Source organism: Lepisosteus platostomus, chromosome 6 (genome assembly GCF_059453375.1).
Source record: "Lepisosteus platostomus isolate fLepPlt1 chromosome 6, fLepPlt1.hap1, whole genome shotgun sequence".
Taxonomy (NCBI): domain Eukaryota; kingdom Metazoa; phylum Chordata; class Actinopteri; order Semionotiformes; family Lepisosteidae; genus Lepisosteus; species Lepisosteus platostomus.
This window is the reverse complement of record NC_142616.1, coordinates 40,749,818-40,777,016: the sequence shown is the minus strand read 5'-3', so window position 1 is coordinate 40,777,016 and position 27,199 is coordinate 40,749,818. Positions and strand designations below refer to the sequence as shown.

The following is a 27,199-nucleotide window of genomic DNA, read 5'->3' as shown; positions in this document are numbered from 1 at the left end:
ATTAAATCATTCTGACATTTTTTCAAATCAAAGTAATTTGTACTTCACTATTAATCCGTGGGTATGATTAAATTGTGCTTTGAATTCCTAATCTTCACATAATGGTACTGACCAAAAATTGAACCTTGCTTTTTAGTAACACCTTTTCCAATCTGATAATCAGACCATCTGTAGCCATAGCCCATGTGTCTGGGTTTCAGCTGCATTGCGGATCAGAGACTATAACAAAAATGTATGCATTTTATCGGAAGCCAGGGAAAGCCTCTCATTCGTCCACCTTTCCTCATTTAACTATAGAATTCCACAGGTTTCATAAAGACCTTCACCCATATCTGTTGTGCAGCAGTGTAGTGTTTTTTTTTATCCTATCAGATGAAGTCTGGAAACATGTAGAATGGCCTCAAAACCATTTGCCATCAACTGAAGGATTGTGCACAACCACTTAAGCTTTTACCTATACCGAGTTTTATCGTTGTAACCGCCAAAGGTCCCAATTGCACAGTTCACTATTTTGGATTTATCAGAACAAAAATGCAAATCTTGCTTCTTTGTTATAGCAGTCGCTTGAACCACATACAGTATTTTATCATTGTGTTTTATGAGTGTGTCAGTGTCTGGTAATGGGACGCACAATAGCTGTGGAAACTATATTAACGACTGTTTTACCTTGAACCATCCTGACATTTTTAAATGACTAATGATGTAATAAAAAGACTTAAGAAATCATTTCAGAAACGAAATAAGTTTTTTTTTCATTTGAATTGAAATGAGAAACCTGGAATGTGATTTTTTTGGGGGGTTTAAACTAAAACTAAAGCATTTCAATATTTTAATGAATCACAGGAAAAAATGAAAAGCCCTTTTTGGAAACAGAATAATGAGGGAGTGAGTGGATGGTTTGCATTATAATTTGACATCTTAGGACTCTATAAGATACAGTATGTGAAAGGGAGGCACAATCATATTTGTGTCTCTCAAAGGGATTTTATTTTCTAAAAAACTAATAAAACCTGTTTGCAATTTCAAAGGCTCTTAAAAATCTCTTATTTCTGGTCTTGGGTCCTGAAATGTAGAAGTTCCTGGAAACTAATTTCTGTGCATCTCATTACAGCCCACAAGATCATCATCTGAAAGTATTTGTTCCCGACCTGGTTCAAGTATACCTGGATCACCCGGCCATACAATCTGTGTGAGTACTGTTTTCACTCACTGCCTTTCCAAACACTCATGCTTTTGTCTCCCCAAATACGTTATCAATTGTATTTAATATGACTAACTTCCAGCTTAATTAAATAACTGTCACAAGTGGGGAAGTTAGTAGTGTCCCGTGCTTTTTAAATCGAGTGCTTAGGCTCAAGGACTGGATCAGAAAGAGCAGAAAGGAAACTGAATGTTTAAATGTTATAGAAGTGCAGACACTGCTCCCACCTCCCCAAGCACATGCATACAGTACATTTACAGTAGGTGTTTAGTACATTAGCATTCACTGATGGTCTATCCAACCCCTACCCCGGCCCAGTCTCCTGTATTCCTCTTGAACATCAGCCCCCCAGTACCCTCTCACACTCTGTGCCATGCATTCCATCCCTCTCTGTGGCTGCTGGCCATTCCTTTTCCCCTCAAGTGACAAAACAGTACTGCCATCTGACCACACTCTCTGTGCCAGACTCTCAAGACCAGTGCTGCCACACAGATTAATTGCAATGTATTCTCGTGATTGTTTTGCAAGATAAATTCACATGTACATTTACGGTGGGATTTTACTCTTTATTTACCCTGCTTTCACTGTGTGTTTTTCTATGGCTTTAACGTTTCAAGGTCCTTTTCAGGCATGGTTAATGATTTAGCAATTGATGTACTTATTGACATACCGTACAGGCCTGAAGTGGCTTATTTTTGCTAACATGTTTTTTCCATCAGTATCATTATCATTAAAAAACAGAACAATACAATAGAAATTTCCTTGTAATCCCATTTCAGTCTGTAATCTGCATTACTAAATTGCTGGTTCTTAAATATGGAACCTCAAGCAAAGTTACAGGTTTAATAATTTGTACCATATTGGTCTGAATATGGATCCAAGATTATAAAAATAGATAAGAATATACATAGCACAGATAATGACAATCGGTCCAGTTTTATTTTATTCCAGCTAATTGAGCGGCATATTAATACCAAATAATATTCTATCCTTATTTTAAGCCAAATTCACTTAGTTGATTTTTACAATTGTATGAACAGCATTAAAGTTTAACTTTTTTATACATCTGCTTACTGTGAGCTGCCATGTTCCCTGTAATGGTAAACTGATGCTCAGTAGCACAATGCAACGGCCTAATGTTTATGATGACATTAATTTAGGATGTAGTGAGAAAATATGTTAGAAAAAGCAGTAAGACTGTAGGGAAACATAATGAAAGCACGGTAAATTTCTGCTGTGAAAATATATGGCAAAAATCAAAATTTAAGGTACAGTAGCCTTCATATGGGAGCTATGCACCAGAGACAGAAATGCACTTAAACTTAGTTTTTTAGGACCATGTCCCTGGTCTGAGTCCATGCCTAATCGAAGAAATACAAACCCTTACAAACAATGGATAATTTTAAGCTACCATGTGAAGCTTTATATCACAAAAGTTAAAAATTTTATTGGTGAGCTTGAGAGTGGCTCAACCATTAAGAACACTTTTTCACACCGGAGGTTAAACACTTATGTTTAGGTTAACCAGATGTTGCCAGTTCAAGTCAAGGTCATGTTGCTTTGGTCTTGACTAGGACTTGGCAAGGGATGGTAAGGAAATTATATCAGGGGTTCCCAGTCCTTATCCTAGAGGCCCACACACATGCTGGTTTTGTTGAAGCCAAGCTCTGTTACACTATTTAGCCCTTAATTGATTTGTTTGGAGGATACCTTTAAATTTGACATTTCATAAGTAAAGTGCAATTCACAACTTTTGACGAGAAAAAATGAACTATTGGAAATATTGCAAACAACTGACTTGTTAGCTCAATTAAGGCTTCAATTAGGTTATTGCATTGTATTAGAAACAATTTTGCAAAGACATACTCATACCCAGATAATCTGTACTGTAAGATTATCTGCTTTAAGATTTTTGTTTAATTGAAAGGAGCCATTTCTGGATTTAGACATGGACTATATTTCCACAATAGGGTTTCACTCAAAGCAGGCACAGGATACTGAAGTGTGTTTTCATCATCAAAGGGAAGCGGTTAATTACTTAACTCTTTGGCACTTCCTTCTCCTGTTAAAAAGTTTAAAGCCCCAGAAAAGGAGCTGTCCTAAGTGCTTCAAATATATGTACCTTACATGAAGACAAGTCTGCGTTACGTTTATCCTCTCATTTTGACAGAACTGTGTGGTCTTCGTCCTCATGTACGGTGAAACGGTCATTTTGTTTCATTTGCCATTCCTAGCTTCAAGGGCTAGAGTACAGTAGAAAAAGTATATTCTAGGACAAAAATTTTTTTTTCCTTTTTGAATGAATTCAAATACTTTTCAAACTGGCCAATTATCATAAAGGTCTGGTCCGTGATTTAAAAAACAAAACAGTGTAAAGTTGGTATGCTATCAGCCCTTTACCTTCTCAAAGGAAAGTAAAGTGATCAACTTGCTTGGATTCTTATTAGCACCAAGTAGTAGGTATGAAGAACTGTCAGCGTTAGATTGTAAAGGAACAAGTAAGGATTGTTCTCAAATGAGAACAAGAATGCTGAAAATGAAAAAATAAGAGCTCCACATTTCAGCATTGTAGCTTCCTTCAGGTGTCCTATTGTAGTCATTCCTGAAACATTCCAAAGTATCCTAGAGAAAACTGATTTTTAGGTCAGTTTATAGCAGTAATGGGAGAAAAGGGAGGTACAGTATATTGCAACAGTGAATTTTTTGGATTGAACTCAATCAAATCGTAAAAAGGTTTTCATGCAAAAAAAATGAAACTGGAAGAAGTTGGAACTACAGTGCAAAGTGGCTTGTTTTCTGGGACTATCCAGCATTACAGGTTGGACCCAGCTCAAGAAGTACTGCAGCGATATTAGGGCTAAACAGTGATTACAGTTCCTCCTTCAGCAGAGTCTATAAGGATCTGAGCCTGTGGTTGGAAGGTTGCTGGTTCGTATCCTGCAGTTGGCAGAGGAATCCTACTTTGTTAACCGCAATTGCTCCAGGGGCGCCGTAAAAATGGCTGACCCTGTGCTATGACCCCAAGCTTCTCTCTCTGTCTGTGTGTCTTATGGAGAGCAAGTTGGGGTATTCGAAAAGACAAATTCCTAATGCAAGAAATTGTATATGACCAATAAAGTGATCTTCTAAATACAGAAACCCATTGAGTGTCTAGAGATTCTTAAAACCTGTAGATAATCTTCACATCGCACATTCAGAGGATCCCAAGTCTGATGTTCAGTTACATCTGACATCCTTGTGTGAGTACCTCCTTTGTGTTCTATTGACAAGGCTTTCATAATCCCTACATCAAGCAGTTTTCAAGAAGGCAACACACTGAAAGGAACCTCCTGGTGGGAAGAGAGGGTAACGCAAAAAATAAAATGGAAGACCATGAAAACATTTCTTGCTGGGTTTTATGTGTATTCATACTCTGGCTCCCACGGAAACTCCAGTAGGCTAGGAATGGTAAAATCATCCTAAACGTAACCATGGTATAGTTTACCAGATGAAAAATAAGTGGCGCTTTTCTGAACCTCTTGAATATGTTGCAGTATTCGAAACTGTGATTGACATAGCGCAGTGTGATCTGAAAGTGTTCCCATGCCTTCATGAAAAACTGTGGTTTGTGTGTGTTTTCTCAATATACATTTTTTTCCTTGTAACTTACTTCCTCTCTGTCTGTCTCCCCAGGCAAAAGTAGACAATGAGATCCTTGATTATAAGGACTTAGCTGCCATCCCCAAAGTCAAGGCAATTTATGACATTGAGCGCCCAGATTTGATAACCTATGAGCCCTTTTACACCACATCCATCGAGGACAGACAGGAAAGGCAGAGTTTGGGAGAGGTAATTAACCTTTAGCCAGCTCTTTTTTTTGTAAAGCTTCAGAAAAACTCATCTTTAAATCTTATGAGAAAGTGTTCAAAACTGTGGATCACAGGTCTGGTTTGGATGGAGTTACACCATGGAGAATTTTCCATAGCTAATTTTTTGCAAGGGTCAGTCGATGACCATATTAAGACAAGGTAAGTAAAAAAGCTTAATCTGATATGAGGATAGTAGTGTTTAAGCAATGACATTTGAGTTAAAAGAAGGTTTCAGTGCCAAGTAACATTTTTCTATTTGCATTTTCAGTTCATCAGTTAATCATCTCAAACACATATGTAATTACATTTTTGTGTGCGTATGACCTAATTAGATATAATGAAGAAAGTCTTTGGAACTAGTAGACAAAATTTAGACATTATTAGACTTAGACTGTTAGTTTAGCGAAGCATATCTAGTGTTGGTAAGAAAACAATCAAGCTCTAAATACTGGATAAAAAGACACTTGCGTCACCTGAACTCTTTGTTGACAGCCTCAGACCCCAAGACAGGAGCGATCCCCCATGCCAAACGAGCGAGTAAGTTGGTGTTACAATGGGACTTCAAACAACCAACTAACTCCTTGTTGCTCTGAGTACATTCAAAGCACAAGTCTCCAACTCTGGTCCTGGAGAGCCCCAGTCCTTTTATAGTAGTTTACCAGTTTTTACAGATTGGCCACACTTGTAAGCTTGTGATGTATCAAACAATGAATATATTTAATTAACAGACATATTTTTTTATTCCTTAAGAGGCCTTAGTTTTAAGAACTCAATGGTCTCTAAATTATTTAACATAATTTAATTGGTCACAATTAAATACTCCATACCTTTAGAAATTGGTGATTTAATGTTGACCTGCAAAACCTGCTGGATTGGGTCTCTCTAGGACCTGGGTTGGTGATCCCTGCAATAAAGACATCTCATTCATTTGAAGCAGTGTTAATAAAGGCACTTATTTTCTAAATTAATTGTACAGTAAGATCTGAGAAATGTCTATATTTACAATAGGCCTGTAAGAACGAGCTGCTTGTTTTGGATGAAGACCTTTTACAGTTATAGTTTATCATTATATACAGTATATTTCACAAGTTATTCGCATGAAATGAATGCCATATTTCCAAACACATATGCCATTTATATTTACCATTAATTTCAATGGTCTTATTTCTGAATTTAATATGCTACAGTCAGTATTAATCAGATGGATGGGCCTGAGGTCCAATTCTATCTATCAGCTCTAGATGTCAGGCAGCACTTAATTAAATATGTCTTGAAGTCAGATGCTACACTCTTCATGTGATTGTCATGGTCACTTCTAATCATCCTCACCCACTTTCCCCGACAGCCCCTGAGCCCTAGTAGCGACAGCTCACCTAAGCGCAGTGATACAGTAAGTCAGCATGCAGAACAACTGCAACAGCAAGTCTAACTTCTTGCTTTGAAGCCTGTCTCAGCTTTGTATTTAAAAGAGTGATTATTACCTGAAGGCTGTGCTTTCACTAACAGTGGTGGTGGGGGGTAATGAGACAGGTAGCTTGGTAATCACACTTTGTCCAAAATATGGTGGTGGATTTAAAGGTTTTCTAGGGCTGGGCTCCTGATGGCCCCACTGCAGTAGGACTACATTAGTCAACCAATGCTGTCTTCGCTCTGTCGTACTGCCTGGGTGCTAAGCAAGAGAGGTGCCATTCCTTCAGTCAGTGTAAAATCTCCTGTAGGGCACTGTGGAGCTTAGTGAAATAAACAACTTTATTTTCAAATACAAAATGCGTGATGATAAGAATATAAAAAAATAACTTGCATTTTCAGCGTAGTAAAAATAATACTTCACAAGTCACAGTTCAGTTGTGAAAATATTTACAATGCATGAGAACAAAGTTGGACCATGTATTTTGTGATGCAAAATTAGTTATATTTTGATGAATATTGAATTATTAAGAAGAAATTTAAGGGTATTGTCACCTACTTGGAACTTACAAGACCGTTTGTTGTCTTGAACAAATGGTCTTTTGTTCACACATTTGACCTTCTACGTAGAAGAATTTCATTTTCAAGACTAACTCAGCTGCTTGAGTGTGGAACTCAGAAGTAGACTCCTCAGTTTAACTCTTTGTCAACAGCCTCAGACCCCAAGACGTGACAACTCGCCCCTGCCCGAGGAGCGAGTGAGTGGGCATTATCAAATGCATCCTGCATGCCTCCTAGCAGCATTAACTGTTAACAGAGCCAAAGTGCATTGAGATGGAAATACTAATTTTACAGGTGGAATAATCCTTGATGTAAGATTTGCAGTTCGAAATACCAGGTTTGGTGCGGAAATTTATTACATAAAAACTAAAGAACAGAAGCACACCCCTTTCACAACATGAACAAAAATATGCTTCTTTTAATATACTGTTTATGCCACACATATCTTAAAATGTAACTTTTAAAACTTTTGTTTGCTCTGAATCTGTCTATTTACAGTTACTTAAAACAAAGCTAAAGGTCTCTATTAAGCACATTTTAAAGATTATAACATTTTCATATTTTTTATCTATGTGACTACACTTAATGGGCTGTGCATAATGATTAATCTGTTATTTGCAATAGCAATACTAATAACCAAAATTCCATTTGTTTTTGGATGTTGAATATATAAATATTCATATACTGTATATATGAAATATATTTTATGATTAGTATAAGCGGTGGAAACCAAGAATTGGGCCCCGAAACCAAGTCAGCAGTGCCTGAGAAGCAGTGCAATCCAGAACTGAAGGCAGAGACACTGAGCAAGGGTTACAGTGATCTGCTTTATATACAAAACAAGTGTAATAAAGTGTACTAAGAGGCAACACCTAAAGAGTTTTGTTTAGCAAAGACCCAACTTCAATGTATAGTGACATTGTTTAAACAATTTATACATAGTAGAACAACAAATTTATTCAAGACCGTGGGTGGAATTGTCAAACACCCTCTGGATCTCTTTGAGACACCATCAGTGTGGTCTTAAATACTTTCCTCATGTTAAAGTTAGCTTTGGATTTCCTGAAAATCCCGTCCCCCAGATTAACATGTAATAGCATCAATACATTATCAATATTGTCTTGACCGTGAATTTAGGAAACAATTATACCCTTTTCTCAGCAGGACATTGCAATCATTGCAGTACCTTATATATTGAATTGATACTGTTTTTCTTATCAAAAAAGATAAAACACTGTAACATATGCATGCATCTGTAAAGACGTGGTTCTTGCCGTGTTTGTGCTGCAGTCAGGTTTCACAATTTTCCATGAACACTATATTCTTTCACTGATTTTAAAAAGGGCCAAAAAAAGATGCTGATCAACTTGCAGCAATTTAACGTGTGGTTATCAGAAACTTAGTTCAAGTAAAAATTAACTGGGTCTGTTTTGTTTTATTAACCTTGTTCTTACTAACCAAAATGCTAAATAACACCATATCATGTGTTGAGTATTGTTTTTCTTTGTCCATTGAATTGAAAAGTCATTTTTAATGGTTTTGTTTAATAGGAGATCATATTTGAAAATAAACAAATTAACAGAAACACTGCAGGTTTATCTACATAATGATGGATTATTGTATACAAAGTAAATAAAATATATTTAAGGGGCTTTGGTTTAGCATAGCACCTTTTCCAATCTCACATAAAATTACATGTACTGTATGATGAATTATTCATCTTATACATTTTTTGTGCACTCAAAATTGTGCACATAGCTAGGAAGTTGCCAAAACGGAAATTATCCAATTAATATTTCAAAACATTTGTGTAACCCATTCCACTTTTGGCAAATGTCAGTTAACAGGAAGCAGTTTTGTTTTGAGATGTCAGATTACAGTGTGAAAAATGAGGAAAAAAAGAACGCATTGCAAGTCAAAATGAACGAATCCTCCGGAAAATAAAAAAACACAAACCACCAGCTTGTAATACTGCACAGAAAAGTGACAGATAGTTTTCCCTCCACATTTAATCAGTGTCAACCTGATAGGGGCAGTCTGGATTGTCACATCCTGGTTTCATTGGAGCACTGTGTGTCGCACTGTATTACATTGTTCTGCTTTTTCAGAATGCCTGTCTTTCCATCTTATCTGTTCCGTTTCAAATGGCATTCGCGTGTGTGATGCTCATGCGTATCTTAAAGAGTGAATATGAGTTTGTTTTTCTTTCAGTCACCAAGAACACTTTCTCCAACACCTTCTGCAGAAGTGAGTATGAGTTTCAGTACTGAGAAGGACCTTTATTGATAATTGGCCTGCAACATCTGTGGTCAGGCAGGCTTCTATTTAATCATTTAAATTAGTAATCTGGCTTCTTTTCAGAATAAATTTACTGTGGTAAAATCTTAAACTCTAAGAGGCCTTAATTACACTTCTTGAAAACGAAACACTGAACAGTCTGCTGGTACCTGAATTTCAGGTGACATCCACTTTTGTCTTGATTTGTACCTATTTCTGTTGCATTCAGAGCCACTCCCCATGTGGAAGATTGAGATAGATTTTTAACTTAGTTGCAGTTTTAAGAAAATGAAGCACTCTAAATCAATGAGGAGCAAATTGCTAGTTTTCAAATGTGCTTTGCTCTTTCTGACTTTGAGGGTTACCTCGACATGAGAGACCGAATGATGCACAGATCTACCAGCCAAGGATCGATCAGCTCTCCAGTCTACAATCGCCATAGTTACACACCCACCTTGTCCCGTTCCCCACAGCACTTCCACAGACCAGGTTAGTTAGTGTATGGCCTTCATCATTTTTCAGATATCCTGTTTGAAAAATGGTGGCACATTCTTAAAGTACAAAAATAATTTCATAACATTTTATTGGCTTGGTGAGAATTTCTGAAGTCTTGTCTCTGTAGTATTGGTTCCTTGCCACAAAAAATTCAAAAGTCCCAGACCAGAGTCTAAAGTTCACTTGGGTGTTCAGTAAAGAATAGGGATGGGATGGTTGAGAAGTGACTTATGTATTAAGGTACATTTTTTAAAGGTCCTTAAAATACCTGAAGTAGCTTTAATTTTGCAGGAATATTGGGCGCCAAAAAGCAATTACAATGATAAATTACCATTTTTGTAAAAAATATGTATGCAAATACATCAATAGACTGGTACAGAAAATATATTATCTTATCTACATCTGTCAACCCTAGACAACCTTTATGCTTGATAACAAAATATATCCTTGTTAAACATAAATGAGAAGCAGTTTTATGCCAGTTCCCTGAGGATCTAATCACAGTATTCACGTCCTTGTTTAACATGATTTTGTGAGAAATCCCTCAATCTGCCCATGAGTAAACATTTATAAGATGTCAAGTAGAACAGTAAACATAGCCTGGCTCATGCAGTGGGAACAAAATAAAAATGTATCTTATTTCTATCTGAATGTGAGCACTGCAGATATGGAAATTGTCCGAGCAACTTGTATTGCTGCAGAGGCACATACTATATTATATAATTTTCTGAAGGTTCAAAAATCATCTATCTTAAGCCTCGGGCAAAATGAAAAATTTAAATTTGTAGTTTAACTTGCAGGTGTGAGTCAATATATTGCCCCATAAATGAGTCAGACAATAAATACTTCTTATGTGTACATGGAGAATGTTTGGTCTTGGCAAATAACAGGGAATGTGCCAAATGTAATGGAGTGTTAAGAAGGACCACAAAGATAGGATCAGTAGAATGCAGGAAGAGACCCATAAGGTAGAGCAGCTGTAACTTAGACAATGGCAAGAATTTTTAAAGTGTTTAGACACAGTACCACCAGGAATCCCTGCTTATTTGTTCTTATTATTTGCCTTCTGCTCCTTTCTTTAACGTCCCCCCCCCCCAGTTTTCTTTATAATACTGTAGCATTTTGTATCTTAAGTTTCCTTGCTTTTTGGTCTTCTGATGGCTTTGTGTTCTCCTTTGTTTCGGAATTCCTTGTTTCTGTCTCTCTCTCTCTTTCCCCTTTTCCACTGGGTATTTTGTTCCCTCTCATTTTCTATTTTCCTTGCTTCTCATCTCCTTCTCCTGATCCCACTCTGCCGTCAGAGCTGCTCTCTTCTGGGATGCAGCGTCTCTCTTCTTTGCGCACTAGCAGTTTCAGCTCCAGCCAAAATGACTCCCGCCCAACCTCCCCATTCCGACACCACTTCATTCCCCATAACAAAGGTAAGGAAGCTAGGCCTGTCATGCAGCAGCAGCCTCTTGTTCATCCACTTTCAGGCACCACAGAGGGCAGCAAACACCTCAGAGTGCAGAGCCTACTGTGTCCTGAGATGCTAAGGTGCCCTTCTGTGTGCCTGCAGTCATGGGCACTTGGGTAAAACTGCATGTCTGCCACCTTTCCAATCACTGTTAGTGAACTCTAGCTATGGACCTTTGTTCTGCTCTTCTGTTTCCAAAACAGTCAATATAAAACTCCACATTGCTGCTTAAAATTCTCTGGCATCCTTAAATACCGGGCTGTCTGATCCTGAAGCTAGTCTCTTAAATCATTTTATCACATAACTTACTTAAGTACGGATTTTTTCCCCTTAATTAGAGGTATTGCCTTGAAAGCATTCAGCTACTTTGTGAAAAGCGCTCAGGTTTAAGAAGTCAGGGATAAACAAAGAGTTGCATATACCATGCCCAGTCACTGCTACTTATGAGTTGTGTATCACGTGCACATCCACATTTTCATAAGTTGCAAGGTACAAGACACATGAAGACACACGGTAAATAATACAAATGCCACTGACATTTTTTAGGTCTACTAATAGTTATGTGATTGATTCAGTACAATTAACATGTTTAAAAAGTCAAAAGTAATTTAATATTAAACACCTTGACACTTAAAAAAAAGCATGTAACATTAAAATTAATTTTAATGGCTAGAAAGTTGTTTGAGCATTTGTATAAGATAGTAAAAGTTTTTTTACTCTTCCTCATGGCTTCATTGTCTACTGCTTACTCTGTGCTAAATTGAACCCTAAAGTGAACCTGACTTGCCTTATTGGAAATGGGCTGTAATTTCCATGTTTAAAACACTGTACGGAATCTCCTATTGCTAATTCTTTTAAACGTAGAGGTAATTGAAGAACAATTTAGGATCTTTAGGAAGTGAACAAGAACTCCTGTATGTAAAGAAAGATGAAGAAGCATTATGCTTTAAAATCAATATTTAAACATAAATACCTGAGCAATATATTAAATATGTGTTTGGAAAACAATATACTTCTAACATACTGTATGTTTCTATTTCAACATACAGTATTTGTGGCTCTTATTATTGGCATACATTTTTGGTTGATGTGATGTTTAAAAAAATGTACTGTATTTAAAATTATGCAATTCTGACGTAGCATTGAAAATCGAGCCTAAAGTTCTAAGGAAAAGGAAATGGGTATTTGCACATTTTGATATCTCTTAGAACTGTGAACAGCTACACAAGAACATAGACTCTTAAGGGTTTGTCTGACTAAGTATGTTTTTTAGAGGTTCAGTGACCTATTTCCAAAGTGGCACATACGCTATACTGTTTTTTTAAAGTAGGCCCAGGTGTGGATATATACTGTAGATGGCACCCAAAAGTGTCCTCTTGAATGAAGTGTCATTTATTTCACACATTTCACCACAAGTCTTCATGATCCACAAGCTGTTTCAGCAGCCTCTTCCTTTGAAACTTTGTCTGCTGTGAGGTTTGTTTTTAATGCAGACACAGTGTTTTTTAAAGGAGAAAGCATACAGTACAATTTGGAAATTTGAAATGTAATGGGTATGAAAAACAAATTACTGTGAAAATGTGGAAGTTCTGAGAAAGACTGGAGACTGGAGGATATTCTTCTAGTGTCATAAATACTGTAGCACCAAATAATTAAGAAATATGTAGCCGCTAACGTAGAAATATTAAACCAGTACACTTAAATGTTGTCTTCAGAACATCAGTATTTATCCCTACAGTATGTGTACTATAGTTACTTTTTTTACTTTTAACATTTGCAAAAGTAAATAAAAAGTAAATTTATAATAGCATTAAAATATATAAACAGTTAATATTTGATTTAGGACCTTGAAGTGGGGCTCATCAAAGGCTTTGACTTAACACAGTATGTAATTTGTTTTCCTTGTTACTAAAAAATACTATTATGGCAAAGATGGCTTTTACCGTTTACAGTTTTCAAAATGGGTTAGTGTGACATAGACCATTTTTGTCTGATTATGAGGTGGTATCAGTTTAATTGTTATGCATACAGTATGTCACCTAATGATGCTGTATGTTATAACAAGAACATTGCCATCTGATTTCACTAATTCCTTCAAATACAGGTGTCTATAAGTGTATTGCTTTCTGGGTCTTGGTTGTGACTGTTTTCTGCAATCTATCAGCCTTTTACTGATATGCCTCTTTTGTCATGCAAGAGCAATCATTCCAGCTCTAGATTCAAATATGGAGGAAACCATGTTCATATATATTAATGTCTAAAAAATAATATTATAATAGATTGTTACTTATCCTATGACTCTGCATTCCTTCCTAATCACGTTCATGAAAAGGAGTTTCTCCCTCATAAATACTTTCAAAAGTTGTTACATACAGTACAGTATATTAAACACATTGCTATATTCTCTACTTAAATACTGTATATATCAGCTTAAGTGTAGCTCATTATTTGGAATAATAAGACTTATCTGAGTTTTTTTTAATGCACAGCACCTTATGAGGGATGCTTTAATACAAATACTTGCATATAAAGTTTGATTATTATTAAGACAAAACAGGAAATTAATGGAAATGTCTAACATATTTTGGAAATAACATTTGGAATATACTGTATTTTTGACACTTTTTGTTTTTCATTATTAGTAAAAGTTTAGTATTTAAATTTAGCAATTGTTTTTACCATTCTTTTACCATTTTGATGACTTGCTCTGCTTGTCCTTTTCTTGCTGGTCATTTAAACTCCCTTGAATAGTAGGACAGAGATTTACAAGGTGTTTTCTCCTTTTGCCCATAGCCCTGAAAAAATACGATTTTTCTGACATTATTACCATGCTGATATTGAATCACTGCTCATAATCGTGCAACATTGTCTGTTTTAACACTACAGTAATATAAAACTGCACAAACTGTAGCTGATTTCTGTAAAGAACAAAATCCTTATGAAAACATGGACATACTGTATTACAAATTAGTGAAATAAGTACCCAGAATATGCCTTTGACATCATTTTTTAAAAAGGAAATTCCCTGCAGCAAACTCCCTGGACTGCAAAATAAAATAAACAAAAAATAATGTAATAATAAAAACAAATGTGATTACTGCTCATTTCTACGGAAAGGTGTGTGATGCCACAGGCTTGTTGTTTTAGGTTTCTTACAAAGACATGCATCCCACTCCATTCCCTGTTTTACTGCATGCCTTCTCCTTCTTTCTTCCATTAGCCTTAACATTTACTCCTCTCTCCCTTGTCTTCCTTGCAGCTTCTTTCTACATAGGTATGTTATGGTACTGCTCTGGCATTCTGCTAGTTTCTTTTTGGATTGTGATTGATTTGATCGATTCTGAAACAATGCATGGTGCAGAATTGATTACCTGTAGATTGCTTGACTAGGTTACTTAGTTTCCTGTCTTTGCAAGTCTGCTAATTCTCTTTTTCACTTTTTCAATGCAGGTATTTATGCTTCATGCTGTTAATAGAGTAGATGTCCATTGAGTCTTGCTTAGAGTGCTGCGCTGCATCTTACAGCAGTTCCTTTAGCCTTTATTATTAAGTTGCCTATTATCACACAGATTGTGCAAAGCAGTCAGTGTGATGGAGATACATGTAGAATATTCTGTAGTAGCTGCTTTTAAATGCATACGCTAATGTGTAAATATTAACTGTAAACATTTTGCCTGTTTTATTTTGAATTTTTACATGGGTGCCAAATGTCAGTCAGGTAACATGCTGCTTCACAAGCAAAACAGATGGGTAAGAAGTATGAATTCAAAAGTTGCAAGTTCCTGGATATATTTCAACTAAAGCATTCAGTTTAATATAAAAAGTGGAATACAAATATGAAATATTCTTCCTTGCATTATACAGCTTTTTTCCTCAATCCAACAAGTAGTATTTTAGTGTTTATGTTCTGTTTTGAGGTGTCAAAAACATGATATATTGGCATAACCATGCCTTGTGTCACTTGGCACATTTGTATTTCTTCTGTGAACTGCTCACCTAAGCCAGAAGTGGAAGAAACTAACCTGAAGCTAACTAAATGATTGCTAATAGTAGAAAACGGTGTTTACCATTTTCTATTCATTAGTGACATGACGCATTTCAAAATGTGTTAAACAAGCATGCTGTCTACAGCAGTGTGTCTTGACCTGCTCAGCTGCATAACATACTGCTTTGATACTCATGTTTATGCGTCAGTATCATGGGAATTCAGTTCATAACTGTTCGATGACTCGGAAGTAAAATATATACGGCACGGACTCCCAAGCAATGAGTGGAGAGCACAGATTTCTGAAATCTGTGATGTCTTGTCACTGCCGTCTCTACCCTCTGTTCTTCCTCCCATTTACTTAGTCTATTTCTCTATTTTATTCCTACCTGTTTTTTTTCCTTTTTTCTTTTTTTTTTAAATCTTGCTGTATGTCTTCTTATTTTTCCCCCTGTCGTTCCTATTGGAGGCAATGAGCCGTCCAGTGGTCGGAATTCCCCTCTCCCCTTTCGGCCCGACAGCCGTCCTCTCACTCCAACTTTCACTCTGACCCCTAAACATTTCCATATTCCAGGTAGGAACCGGAGCCCCGTGTGTCTCGGTGTCCATTCGTCCACTCGGTAGCCTGTAGTCTTGTCTCTCTCTGTCTTTGTCTCCATTGACGATCACTTTATTTTATCTTCTAGTAAGTTAAAAGAAACTGGATGTAAATTGAAATTTCATTCTGGCACTAAAATCCCTCTTCCCAACAAGCTTCCCAACATTAAAACAAAACAGTAAAGGTATTATTCTGAAGCTTTACAGAAAGCACTTTTCTACCTTGTGGTGCTTTTCCCTTCAGTTTCTTAGAAATATCTTAGAAGGGGAATATAGTTATTTTTTCCACAGTTCTTACCTCCTGTCCTGTTTGATTCCAGCAGCCAATGTCAGGACTGGACCTTTTTTTTTTAACTTTTTTATCATTTATAATGCGCTGTCTTCTGCAAAACCAGTGTGCATTCTCATCTTCCTATGGTATTTATTTCTTGTTTCTCTTCATTTTAGATAGACTGGTGTACAGCTTCTGAAAACATGCATTTTTGGACCATTTTTATTTCTGCAAAGTATCCCATAAATAGAAAAAAAAATAATTTAGTAACTGACTAAAAAGTAGTAGACATTTTTGTACTTAAGAAGTATTGTTCCTTTGCAAAATGTAATGATAATCTTTTTTAACAGAAACCCATGATATTGGTGGTGTTAAACTCAGTTTAATAATCATAAAAGGAATGTGCCTGTAAGTAATGTATTGCAACTAATAATGGGTCATAATGTGGAATAATCTTCTGTTTTTATAACCCCCCCCCCCCCCCCAACAGAAATAATAGTAAATTCTTCGAATTTATCAGTTACAAGAGTCTATATTAACACAAAGCTGGACCATGTTTCTTCAGAAAAATATGTTTAGGTATACCAGAAATCTTTTTAATATTTCTATCTTTTTTTCAACCCAAAATTCTTAATTTAAAAACAAGTAAATTCTAATTAGAGATGCTCCCACCACTACCAAAGAAGCAACCAATACTACAGAAGACAATCAAAGCTCATCAAAAGAAGCAGTAACTGATCCTCCTAACATGTTACATAAGAATCCATTCGTGATAGAATCATGTACATTTGCTTTATTATTTAAAGACAAGTTGATGAGAACCAGCAAAAGTTTTAGAAATTTGCTTAATCTGTTGGAGGATTTCAAAAACGGAATGATTATTGTAAAACTATGTCACTGTTTAAAACTCCAGATCAAGAAGTTTGTTTGTTTATTTTTGTCTGAGAGCACCGTAACATACAGTATTAGCTCTTCAATGACATCAAATGCACTTTCACCTTCTTGGACAGGCTAAAGAAAGCTTTGGGGGGTATGTGTTATGGGTCGTCTTAATCTTGTGACTGGTGACTGCATGAGTATGTGTATTCCAAATTACTTGTTTTTTTCCCTCAGTTTGTGTGATACAAATTTGATACATAATTTGCCAATCGAGGACATTCGAGTATAATTAGATCAGCGTTTTATGTACATTTGTATATAAATATACATTTTTGTACTTTGTTACTCTTTTACATTTACTGGAAGTTTTGAAAAAGAGTGATTTGAAGGGAAGGGATTTGAATGATGTACCATGTTAAATTGTAATAGCAAAAACAAGTAGGAAAAAAACACTCATGGCTTTAAATTTGTATTTTAGCCTTAAGATACTGTAAAATATCATCTTTAAGAATTCATAATTGCATGCGACTTGAATGCAGATTTGTTCTACACTGAAGATAAGCTTTTTGGTACCTTTTAGTGTTGTAGTTTCAGATCTCAATAATCCACATTTACTGTAGCTTCATGTAAACTTTTTGGTGGGAAGTGTTATGAGTTTCCAAAATTAGTTTGTCCCACTACCTTGTAAAGACTTGGTGACCACTCCATAAGGATTACATATGAAGCCTCAAAAGCTGCAAAGTAGATTTTCTAAATTACTTAAAATTTTGCTGATCATTTTGTGATACACGCACAAGATATTCAGAAATCATGTCTGTGGTAAGTAATTTTGTTCAAGAACAAAATCTGCATGTATTTAAATAATTTCAAACAGAAAAAAAATCTTTCTTACTTTTTTCTATTTTAAAGAATTTTATAGTTTAATGGACTGGTGTTGCAGGACGATTTTCAAAGCATTTCGTTCTGGGGCAATTTCAGCCTCCTGTTATCTGTATAGAAAGGTGTGAATCTAGGTACACTAATAAATGGCTCAACAGTCACTTGGAATGAGAGAGTGGTTAACCTTGTTATGCCTGTTGTATTTTAAACATGTTTATTTGGATGAAATGATTATCGTGCCATGGTATATTTACTTTTGGTGTGTTAGGGTTTGTAAAGCATTTGCTATTTCAGTTGGCAAAAACATAAATGCTTCTGTCTTTATCACAATGTGATATGTCTGTGTTCATTTTTAATCCGATGTTTTTTACAACAGAAACTCACATGTCTGTTTATTATTTCGTTAAGGCTAATTTTAGTGTCTTATGTTATTTCGAAGTGGAATGGACTCTGATAGATATAACTGTCTTTATTTTTCCATTTACAGACCAGGGTGTCAACATTTACAGAAAACCACCCATCTACAAGCAACATGGTAAAGTCTTTTTGCCTTCTTTATAATATTTTCAGTTATCTTTGTTTTTTGGAAAAACGTATTTATAGGAAAACAAAATATAGTTCAATAAAAAGATTGAAATATTGCTGATAAACCACAGCAATTGTCTTTTATTTATGTAACTATTATTTTTATTTGTGAAAAGTGATTTCCAATGCTAAAATACATACTGATGTGTATTCTAAGCTATAGTATACCAAAAATAACAGATAGACTGTAACTACTATCAATGAAACCATCAGGTTTCAGTTTATTTTGTTTGTTTTATTTCTAGTATTTTTAAATGTAATCAGTGTATGCATTTAACAGAGACTGTTGCTTTAAAAAAATAATGAGGAAGCCTTAAACATAGGTGAAAATCCAAACCACTTTGTGCTCTTGGTATTTGATCAAATAACTAACATACTTGTTTGGAATGTTCATCTTTTCAATTAATCATATCAGTCATAGTTAATAGATGAATGCTGTAATAATGAATGAATTACCTTATAAGTAGTTAATATTTTTTGCCTTTTTTAATGTTAAGAACAGCAAAATGCTGTACTAAAAACCTTACGGGACTTTAAACAAGTTCTGGTGCAGTTCTGTACATCATTATACAGTACATCATTATATTGTTTCACAGAATAACTTTTAATCATGATTTTAGAAAAGGTTAGAACAATTTTCTTTGTTCTCTTTGTGCTGCAAATTGTTAGTTTACAAAAACAGTATTTAAGACAAGAAGCTCTGTGTACTGTATGTGATATTTACAAACCCATATTAACGGTAGAAATTTCCATGGTTTAGAGCAGCAACCATCAGGAACTTTGATTGTTTGGTTTTCTGTGCTTGTCCATATCTTGTTTAATAAGAATTGTTTTTCTGGCTCATACTGGAATAAAACAAAACTTGATTTCGGAAAATAATTTGGCTGCTAACCTGTAAGCAGTTAAACTCATAAAGGACAATAAAGCCTGTCACCTTACTTTTAAGAAGAGTCTTTGTCTTTTGGAAGTCACTATATCAAATATGTTATGCTGTACATACAGTATATGACTGTGTATATATGAAAAAAGTGTCTCTTTCTGCTCTTTATGTATACATTTAAGATATATCTTGCTAAATTAGAATTATTATAATAGTAATTAATTAATAGTTAATTGGATTAAGAAGGGATTAAAAAAGAGATGGTAAAGCACAGTGAATTAAATTAAAGGTATACCAACATCATGGTAAATGATGGCATTCCTGTAGACATTTACTATGGTAATCTTGTACAAGCAACTGTTAACAAATTAGTTCTACAAGTAATTGTTCTCTCTACATCTCTGTGTAGATCTGTCTGTATTTAAATACCTAATGTACTGTATTATTACAATGAAATGTAAAAATGTGAGATGTTTTTAATACGTTAATATCAGCTGTTAGAGGGTGCATCATTGGTGTTTTCTCACCATTATTTTTGTTTGTTTCCATATGTTTTTAAACATGTCATCCCCCCCTCTCATTAACATTTGATTGTGTGCCTTTTTGACCACAACCAATGTTAACAAGTAAGTACTGTTTGAAGTCATCGTCTTTATTCTCCTAACTCCATCATGAGACAGGCTATTTGATGTCATCTAGTCCTTGCATTTTGGGGAACAAAACAAGTTTAGAATGGAGCATTTAGTAATGCATCTTTCATTCCACCTAATTAATACATCTACTTTTAAAACAGAGTGTTGCTTACTTCATGAATCACCCTGCAGAATAATTACGTTGTGATAAATGGGCTTTAAAGAATAATCACAGTTAACACTTCAGTTCTTTTAAATGCAGTCTGTCCATTTCTAAAACTAAAAGCAATGCACTCACTCCTTATGTAATTTCTCCTTTTGCCTTGGGCCTTTTCTTGCTATACTGCTTTACATTAACTTTCCTCCATGCCCACACCTATGCCATCAGGCAGCAAACCTGTCTTATTTTTATTTTCGATATCAGAAAATGGGTGGACTGTTTTGTATGGTTGGAAGGGTTACACATCTAAAATATCTGACTAATTGGTTACAGGCAAATGTACTGGTTCATATTTATCAGAACGGTGTAGTTTTAACAGCACTTACTAATATTAAAGATGCACAATTTGAGTTTAAGCAAGTGATCCACTGAAACGTTTAATGTGTGTGTTTGAAAGATAACTCTGGGGGGGAAAACGCATAATACATCTGCTCAACCTATAATTTAAGAAACAGTATTATCAAATAAATCCTTTGAATATATATATTGGCATATTAATTTTCAGCTGTGTTCTTTTTATCCATTTGTTATATTACATGCAGTAATATAGTGTTAGTACAGTATCTGCATATATTAAGAAACATTAGCTAATCTATATATGATAGATAAATTTGATTATCCACAACTTTGCTGAAAACTAAGGAATACTTTATTCACAGTACGTTTCACACACCTTGTAATTAATTTTTAAAAAGAGTTAATACACTTCCAGAAATCTGAATTCAGTGAATTAAATATTATGTTGCAACACTGTTGTCAGAAGCTGCAAACTTAAACTTCCAAAAGAAAGTTGAGGATAGATTTTAGAACTGAAAACAACTATTTCAAGTAAAAAGTATATTTAGTCATGTACTGTACTTACAGTAGCTAATTGAGCTTTAGGAATTCTATGATAAATGGCAAGGAATACGGTAAATAATGTACAGTAGGTACGTGTATTTTATAGGTTAAATAGTACAGTGTTGGCTATGAACCTTGTGTCATCTTACATTTCTCAGTAATTCTTAAAATTGTTACTGATTTAAGTTTCCGTGCATCATGAATGTCATGAATGGAGTGAGTGAAAACTTGCTCACCATCTCTGTAGCACATTTAATTAAATCCATGTTGCTGATTGAATATGAAGAATATGTTCTACATTTTCTCTACTTTTCTAGAATAATTACTAAAAAGCAACTCTGTGTATGGTTGCAATATAGTTAAACTTGCAAACACCTCTAGCTAAGGAGTTGCTGAGAAATCGATGGTGACTTTATTGATGGCCAGCAATGTACAGTACATTCAGTTACAGCATTTTCTGATAGACAAGTTCCCCTGATTACCAATCTAGATTCAGCTGCCATGGCAGCCCAAAGCAAGTCTGCCGAGGATATCATCAAGTCAGCCAAGTTCCCAGCAGCCTACGCTCCCAGCCCTGACGAGACACCAAAGATTGAAACAGACTACTGGCCCTGTCCACCCTCACTCGCTGCCATAGGTATGAATTTTCACCACAGATCTGATACCAAACTGAATCTGCTCCACAGATCAGGATCTCCTTGTGAAAGGATGCAAAGTAGCACATTGGAATGGATACTTTTTACAGACTTGTATTCCCAAAGCACAGCTTGTTGAGTCCTACTAAATGCTTAAATGTCCTACAGTATATCAGTTAAACTTGTATCTGATTTCCAGCCTTTATACATGAATTGTCCTGTTAATGGTACTGTATGTGAATTATACATTACAGTGCAATGAGCAGGTTTCAGAAATAACCTTATTTCCTTGAAATCTAAACCATGTAGAATTTTGCAGCAGCAGAGGCACCTGTCTTGTGACACAGTGGAGTTAGCTGCTATCTAGAGAGTATGTGTGTTCGGAGCTTGTGAGCAACTAGGATCAATCCAGCTAGGGCAGAGTAGAGCTGCATTCGTCACACTTAGATAATACCTATTTTAAAGTATTACTGTGTTTAAATATCAATTATTGCCTCCCAATAATAAGTATTTTTTTAATTAAGTAAATTATGTAATTACAGGAATATAAATCCTTTTTGGCACAGTACACACAGTTACCTTAATCATTAATATTTGTATTTGTAATTTGTGTAAATGAAACAAAGTGTTGTTTATTGAAGTTTGTTGAGTACAAAAATATGGTTAACATACTGTATGTTTATATAGTAACTGTTTTTTATTAGATTTTATATATACATTTTGTGGTGATAAGGTTATTAATTTCCACACAGACCCATAGAAAATAAAGAAGTACAGTACATTATTGGCTGAAAACTGATCAGGAATCAGTTACTATGACTTTGCAAACAGGTTTTCCTTGTCCAACACACATCCATTGTGTTAATGTCAGATTGACTTCTGTCTTCCCTTAAACTGTCAAAAGAGCCAAGTCTCTCCATTGTGTCTTTGTCTGTTAAACGTACGTTAAAAAGCAATAAACATACTTGAGGGCACCACAATATTTCAGATTTATGTTTATGTAGACATTCTGAGACCTTTTTTTAATTCCTTTCCATAATTGGGAATAACTTTCCCTAATCTTTTCATTCAGCTTGATGCTTGCTCGATGAACAAGAGATGTTAATATCAAACACAAAAATCTATTTTAGAGCAAACCCCTTGGTTTTCTGCTTTTTAACATGTCTTTCTGTCTCATCCTCTCAGAAAGATGTGAGTTCAGTAGATAAAACAGCTAAAGGGTTTGTAAGAGCCACTGAATGGCAAAATTGTTATTTAAAAACATACTGGTTTTGTTGGAATGTTTCATTGGTAATGAAATGTCTGGAGAGTTTGTGGGATTCAAGCAAAGGCCTGTATTGCAGTGAAATGGTCCAGTTTTACTGATGTGTTTCTAAATATTAAAATGATCCAGGATCCGATTCAAGGCGCAGGTCTCGAGAAGAGGAGGAAGAGGAAATTATGAAACGCAGACAGATTCAGGAGGAGCATCTCAACAAGGTCAGTTATTTGTAATTTTTGAACTCATACCTATCCTTAGAATTTTTGCTTTGTTAGTGCAGGTCACACCAATGGAGCACTTAATAAATGTTCATGAACTTCCCCATGGTGCTTTTCAAAAAGGGTAGGGATGTTAGTCCTGATGTCCTAGCTTCATTCCACTCTGGGCTTGCACAATCTGGCTTTATTGAAGTTTCCTCTTCATTCAAATAATAAAGCAGCTTCTTCCTGCCACACCTGATATGCTCTGTCATGGGGCTGCTGGTAGGAGAAAGGTTTCTTTGTGTTACCCAGCTGAGTGCTGTGTTTCAGCAGTGGATGACATTCCTAATGACAGTGTAGAAGAGTTATTTGGAATTCTTTGGTGTCAAGTGCCCATATACTGTACAATACATATAAGAGAACATTTATGATCAAAGATAAAGAAGAGCATGAAGTCCCACCATCTCTCAGTTAAGGTATTGGATATATCTGATTAAATACCATGCACATTAGTCATTAACAGACCTGTTTAAGAGTCCTGATCATGTTTTAGTTTTTATTTTAATTAAAATTAGTATTTTCAGTGTCCATGCTGTTTATATAATAAGCAATAATTTAATACAATAACTATGCATTTCTTTTAAATAAAAATATCCTAAAAAGGTTCTGGACTTCATCATAGCTCTGTCGGTTGCTCTCAGATAGTTTCTGATTTTCTATTGCGTTTTAAGAATTACAGACTAACAGATTTATAAATCCATATGCACTGCATTTTTATGGGGGGTCTTCTGATAGCCGTTTCCTTTTTAGTGCTTTGCACATTGATTTGTTTGAGATGAGGTTATGATAAACGTGTTGAGTATTGTCCCTCTGCTTGGCCCCATGATTCCTTACTGTTGGATTCTGTGACCTTTCTGTAGCATTAACTTTGCTGTACATGAACAGTGTTCTCCCTGACCTCCATTAATTGTACCCTCTCCTTCTGATTGGTCCAGATCCAGTCTGGTTTGGGGAAGCTGATATTAAAAGAAGAGATGGAGAAGGAGATGAACCGAGAACGTTATTCACGAAGTCTCTCTGCGCAGCGCTACGACTCACAGCACACAAACTCCTGTAAAATGGGTATGGAAAGCTCCAAATTTGCAATCAATTTTCTTTGTCATCACCATCCATGATCGGTATCTCTACTGTGGATGTACTAGGCTTTGTAAGCAAGGATCACATTGCACGTGACAGCAAAACAATTATTTCTAAGCAGAAGCAACACCATGATATATTTTCACAGACAACATTCAATCTGTGTTTTCCTTTATGTAAAAAAACCCAAGGAGAACTATTAATTAATTCATGAAAATTAATGACATTCAGCTTTTGCCATGTGCAGAATATTCAAATTTGGAGGCAAATACAGTACACTGCTAATTTAAAGATGTCTGAAGTTTGTTTGTTTTTTTAATCAAAAGAAGTTGATCTATGTAATACTGAATATTCTGCTTGTCTGGATATGAAGTAAATGGCTGATTCCATTTCCTGTTTTAGATCCAAATGCTCCTTCATCCAAAACCTCTTCACTTCCTGGATATGGAAGGAATGGTCTTCACAGAGTAAGATGTCAACTATATCTTCATAACACATTAGCTAATTCATATTAATTGTGATTACAAAAAACATCTGTCTTAACATTAGATTCTCTCCTGTTACTGTAGGCTTACAGCACTTTTTCATAGAAAAATGTTTTTAGCGCCCAATCAGCCGAGTGGGGTTTGTAAATAGTATCAACACCGCATCAATTTTATATTTCAGAATTACATTCTCTTGGGTGTATAGACGACAGTACAAACAATTAAAACCAAACAGAACAAAAAATACTGCAGGACTCTGAATAATAATAATAATAATAATAATAATAATAATAATTGCTTACACTGATATAGCGCTTTTCTGGACACTCCACTCAAAGCGCTTTACAAGTAATGGGGACTCCCCTCCACCACCACCAATGTGCAGCATCCACCTGGATGATGCGACGGCAGCCATAGTGCGCCAGAACGCTCACCACACATCAGCTATCAGTGGGGAGGAGAGCAGAGTAATGTAGCCAATTCATAGAGGGGGATTATTAGGAGGCCATGATCAGTAAGGGCCATTGGAAAATTTGGCCAGGACGCAGGGGTTACACCCCTACTCTTTTCGAGAAGCGCCCTGGGATTTTTAATGACCACAGAGAGTCAGGACCTCGGTTTTACATCTCATCCGAAGGACGGCGCCTGTTTTACAGTATAGTGTCCCCGTCACTATACTGGGGCATTAGGACCCACATGGACCGCAGGGTGAGCGCCCCCTGCTGGCCCCACTAACACTTCTTCCAGCAGCAGCCTTAGTTTTTCCCAGGAGGTCTCCCATCCAGGTACTGACCAGGCTCACACCTGCTTAGCTGAATCATTCTTACCTGTCTATACACTATTAACACATCTTTAAAGTTGCTTAAAAAGATGAAAGGCAGCAAACCCTTTATAACCATGTCAAGAAAACACTGAAATGTCTTTAAACAATAAGATAATATGCTACACATGTAGCTGTTTTATGAAACCATGGACTCAATGAAGAAATGAGATATCCATCTTCAGCATACTGTATGAAATGTAAAGTTCACTCTCGTCAATAATCTAATTAAGAGCATCCTTCCTTATTTGTGGCCAAAATGCTTTAAGCAGTTGTTTTATGACAAACAGACACAGGTGTGATTGACTACGTATCAAATGCTTCATCAATGAGAATTTGTTTTTTCCTTGTGTTTAATTCCGATTGTTCACATTCTAACTCCCACACTTGCAACATAGGAGGACTTCTGCAACACAGGATAATTCATTATTCCAAAACCCCATACAATTCAAGTGCTGGAAGAAAATGTAAAAACACACCAAGTCTAGAAACGTCAAATCATTCACTTCAGGCCTGTGAATAAGAAATTGGCTGAAGCAACAGCCAAGGGACAGTGATTCCTCAGGATTTGGTTTTAATAAAACCTGGTCTCAGACACAGGATTCTATTTTAAAGCCAACATTCTGAAATTCCCTAACTGTGTAAGACAAAAACACTAAAACACATTTTTTCAATGAGGTGGCTCCTGAGACATTGTACAAAACTGGAATAAAACTCAAGGAAGATTTGTACATAATGTTTTTGCAGTCACAGACCACAGAAAGGATTTTGCAGTTGTGTTTCTACAGTAGGTCACATGGTTGAAATTTGTGTGTGTTTAGCTGTTACACCTTTAAAAGTAGTTGCTTAAAATCCCTTTTCACTGTGCCTTGCAGCCACAGTCCACAGACTTCACACAATACAACAGCTATGGGGATGTGTGCGCAGGAGTCAGAGGTGAGCTACTCTAATACAATGTACTAACACTATGCTCAAGGATCTTCCTCACTGCAGTGCTTGATAAGCAATGTCACATGCAAATTTCTTGGCATAAATAAAAGTAGATTGAAGGAAACAAAAAAACATTTAAAAAACTGTTTTAAACAGTATTATATTTTTTTTCAGTGTATTTACAGTATATATGTTTAATTCATCTATCTCTCTGAATTAAATTTCAGAATTTTGGAAGATCTTAACAATTAAAGATTTTCAGCCAGATGGTGATGATAGTAGTTCTGTTGTAGCTTTTTTACATCTATAAAGAGTTGTGTAAAATTATATGATGAATATTAACTCTGAATATTTTTTTTCTTTCTTTCTTCAGAGTTCCAGGTATGTAAATGTTTTGTTGACTACAAAAAAACTAACCATGATGTAGCATACAAAGGCATGCACCTAACCTTGCATTCATACTGTATATGTTTTAAAATGCATGCTATTTATAGACCAATACACATTGTACATGTCATGGAATGCATTTCATTAGCATCTGCTATGCTACATAACTGTTATGTGCTGTGAAAGCTCCATATGCTTCCACAAAGGGAGTTATACATGCTGAATACCATAACAAGCAGTTAGAATTACACTGTTTGACTAACAGGAACGCTGAACTTAGTGTTCTGCAGTTCCTTTTTTATGATGTGACTAAATTGATAGCCAGTAATAA

General features: G+C 35.6%; 1 protein-coding gene across 25 annotated transcripts in view; it reads left to right on the top strand.

Moving 5' to 3' along the window:
- The window catches only part of ablim1b (actin binding LIM protein 1b), a 155,346-nt gene extending 128,763 nt beyond the window's left edge, over nucleotides 1-26,583 (top strand). For 6 of the 25 annotated variants that reach the window (XM_088635884.1, XM_088635882.1, XM_088635866.1 and 3 more), the window contains 16 exons: nucleotides 1,112-1,189; nucleotides 4,874-5,029; nucleotides 5,542-5,586; nucleotides 6,395-6,439; nucleotides 7,170-7,214; nucleotides 9,229-9,264; nucleotides 9,654-9,783; nucleotides 11,091-11,210; nucleotides 14,505-14,519; nucleotides 15,700-15,804; nucleotides 18,344-18,391; nucleotides 21,504-21,650; nucleotides 23,042-23,127; nucleotides 24,105-24,231; nucleotides 24,649-24,713; nucleotides 26,427-26,583. In XM_088635884.1, coding sequence (XP_088492010.1) covers nucleotides 1,112-1,189; nucleotides 4,874-5,029; nucleotides 5,542-5,586; nucleotides 6,395-6,439; nucleotides 7,170-7,214; nucleotides 9,229-9,264; nucleotides 9,654-9,783; nucleotides 11,091-11,210; nucleotides 14,505-14,519; nucleotides 15,700-15,804; nucleotides 18,344-18,391; nucleotides 21,504-21,650; nucleotides 23,042-23,127; nucleotides 24,105-24,231; nucleotides 24,649-24,713; nucleotides 26,427-26,501 — 1,323 coding nt within the window. In that variant the 3' untranslated portion in view covers nucleotides 26,502-26,583. The remainder of the gene's footprint in view (nucleotides 1-1,111; nucleotides 1,190-4,873; nucleotides 5,030-5,541; nucleotides 5,587-6,394; nucleotides 6,440-7,169; nucleotides 7,215-9,228; nucleotides 9,265-9,653; nucleotides 9,784-11,090; nucleotides 11,211-14,504; nucleotides 14,520-15,699; nucleotides 15,805-18,343; nucleotides 18,392-21,503; nucleotides 21,651-23,041; nucleotides 23,128-24,104; nucleotides 24,232-24,648; nucleotides 24,714-26,426) is intronic. The other 19 variants (XM_088635887.1, XM_088635873.1, XM_088635867.1 and 16 more) reach the window with 18 other exon arrangements.
- The last annotated feature ends 616 nt before the right edge of the window (nucleotides 26,584-27,199 follow it).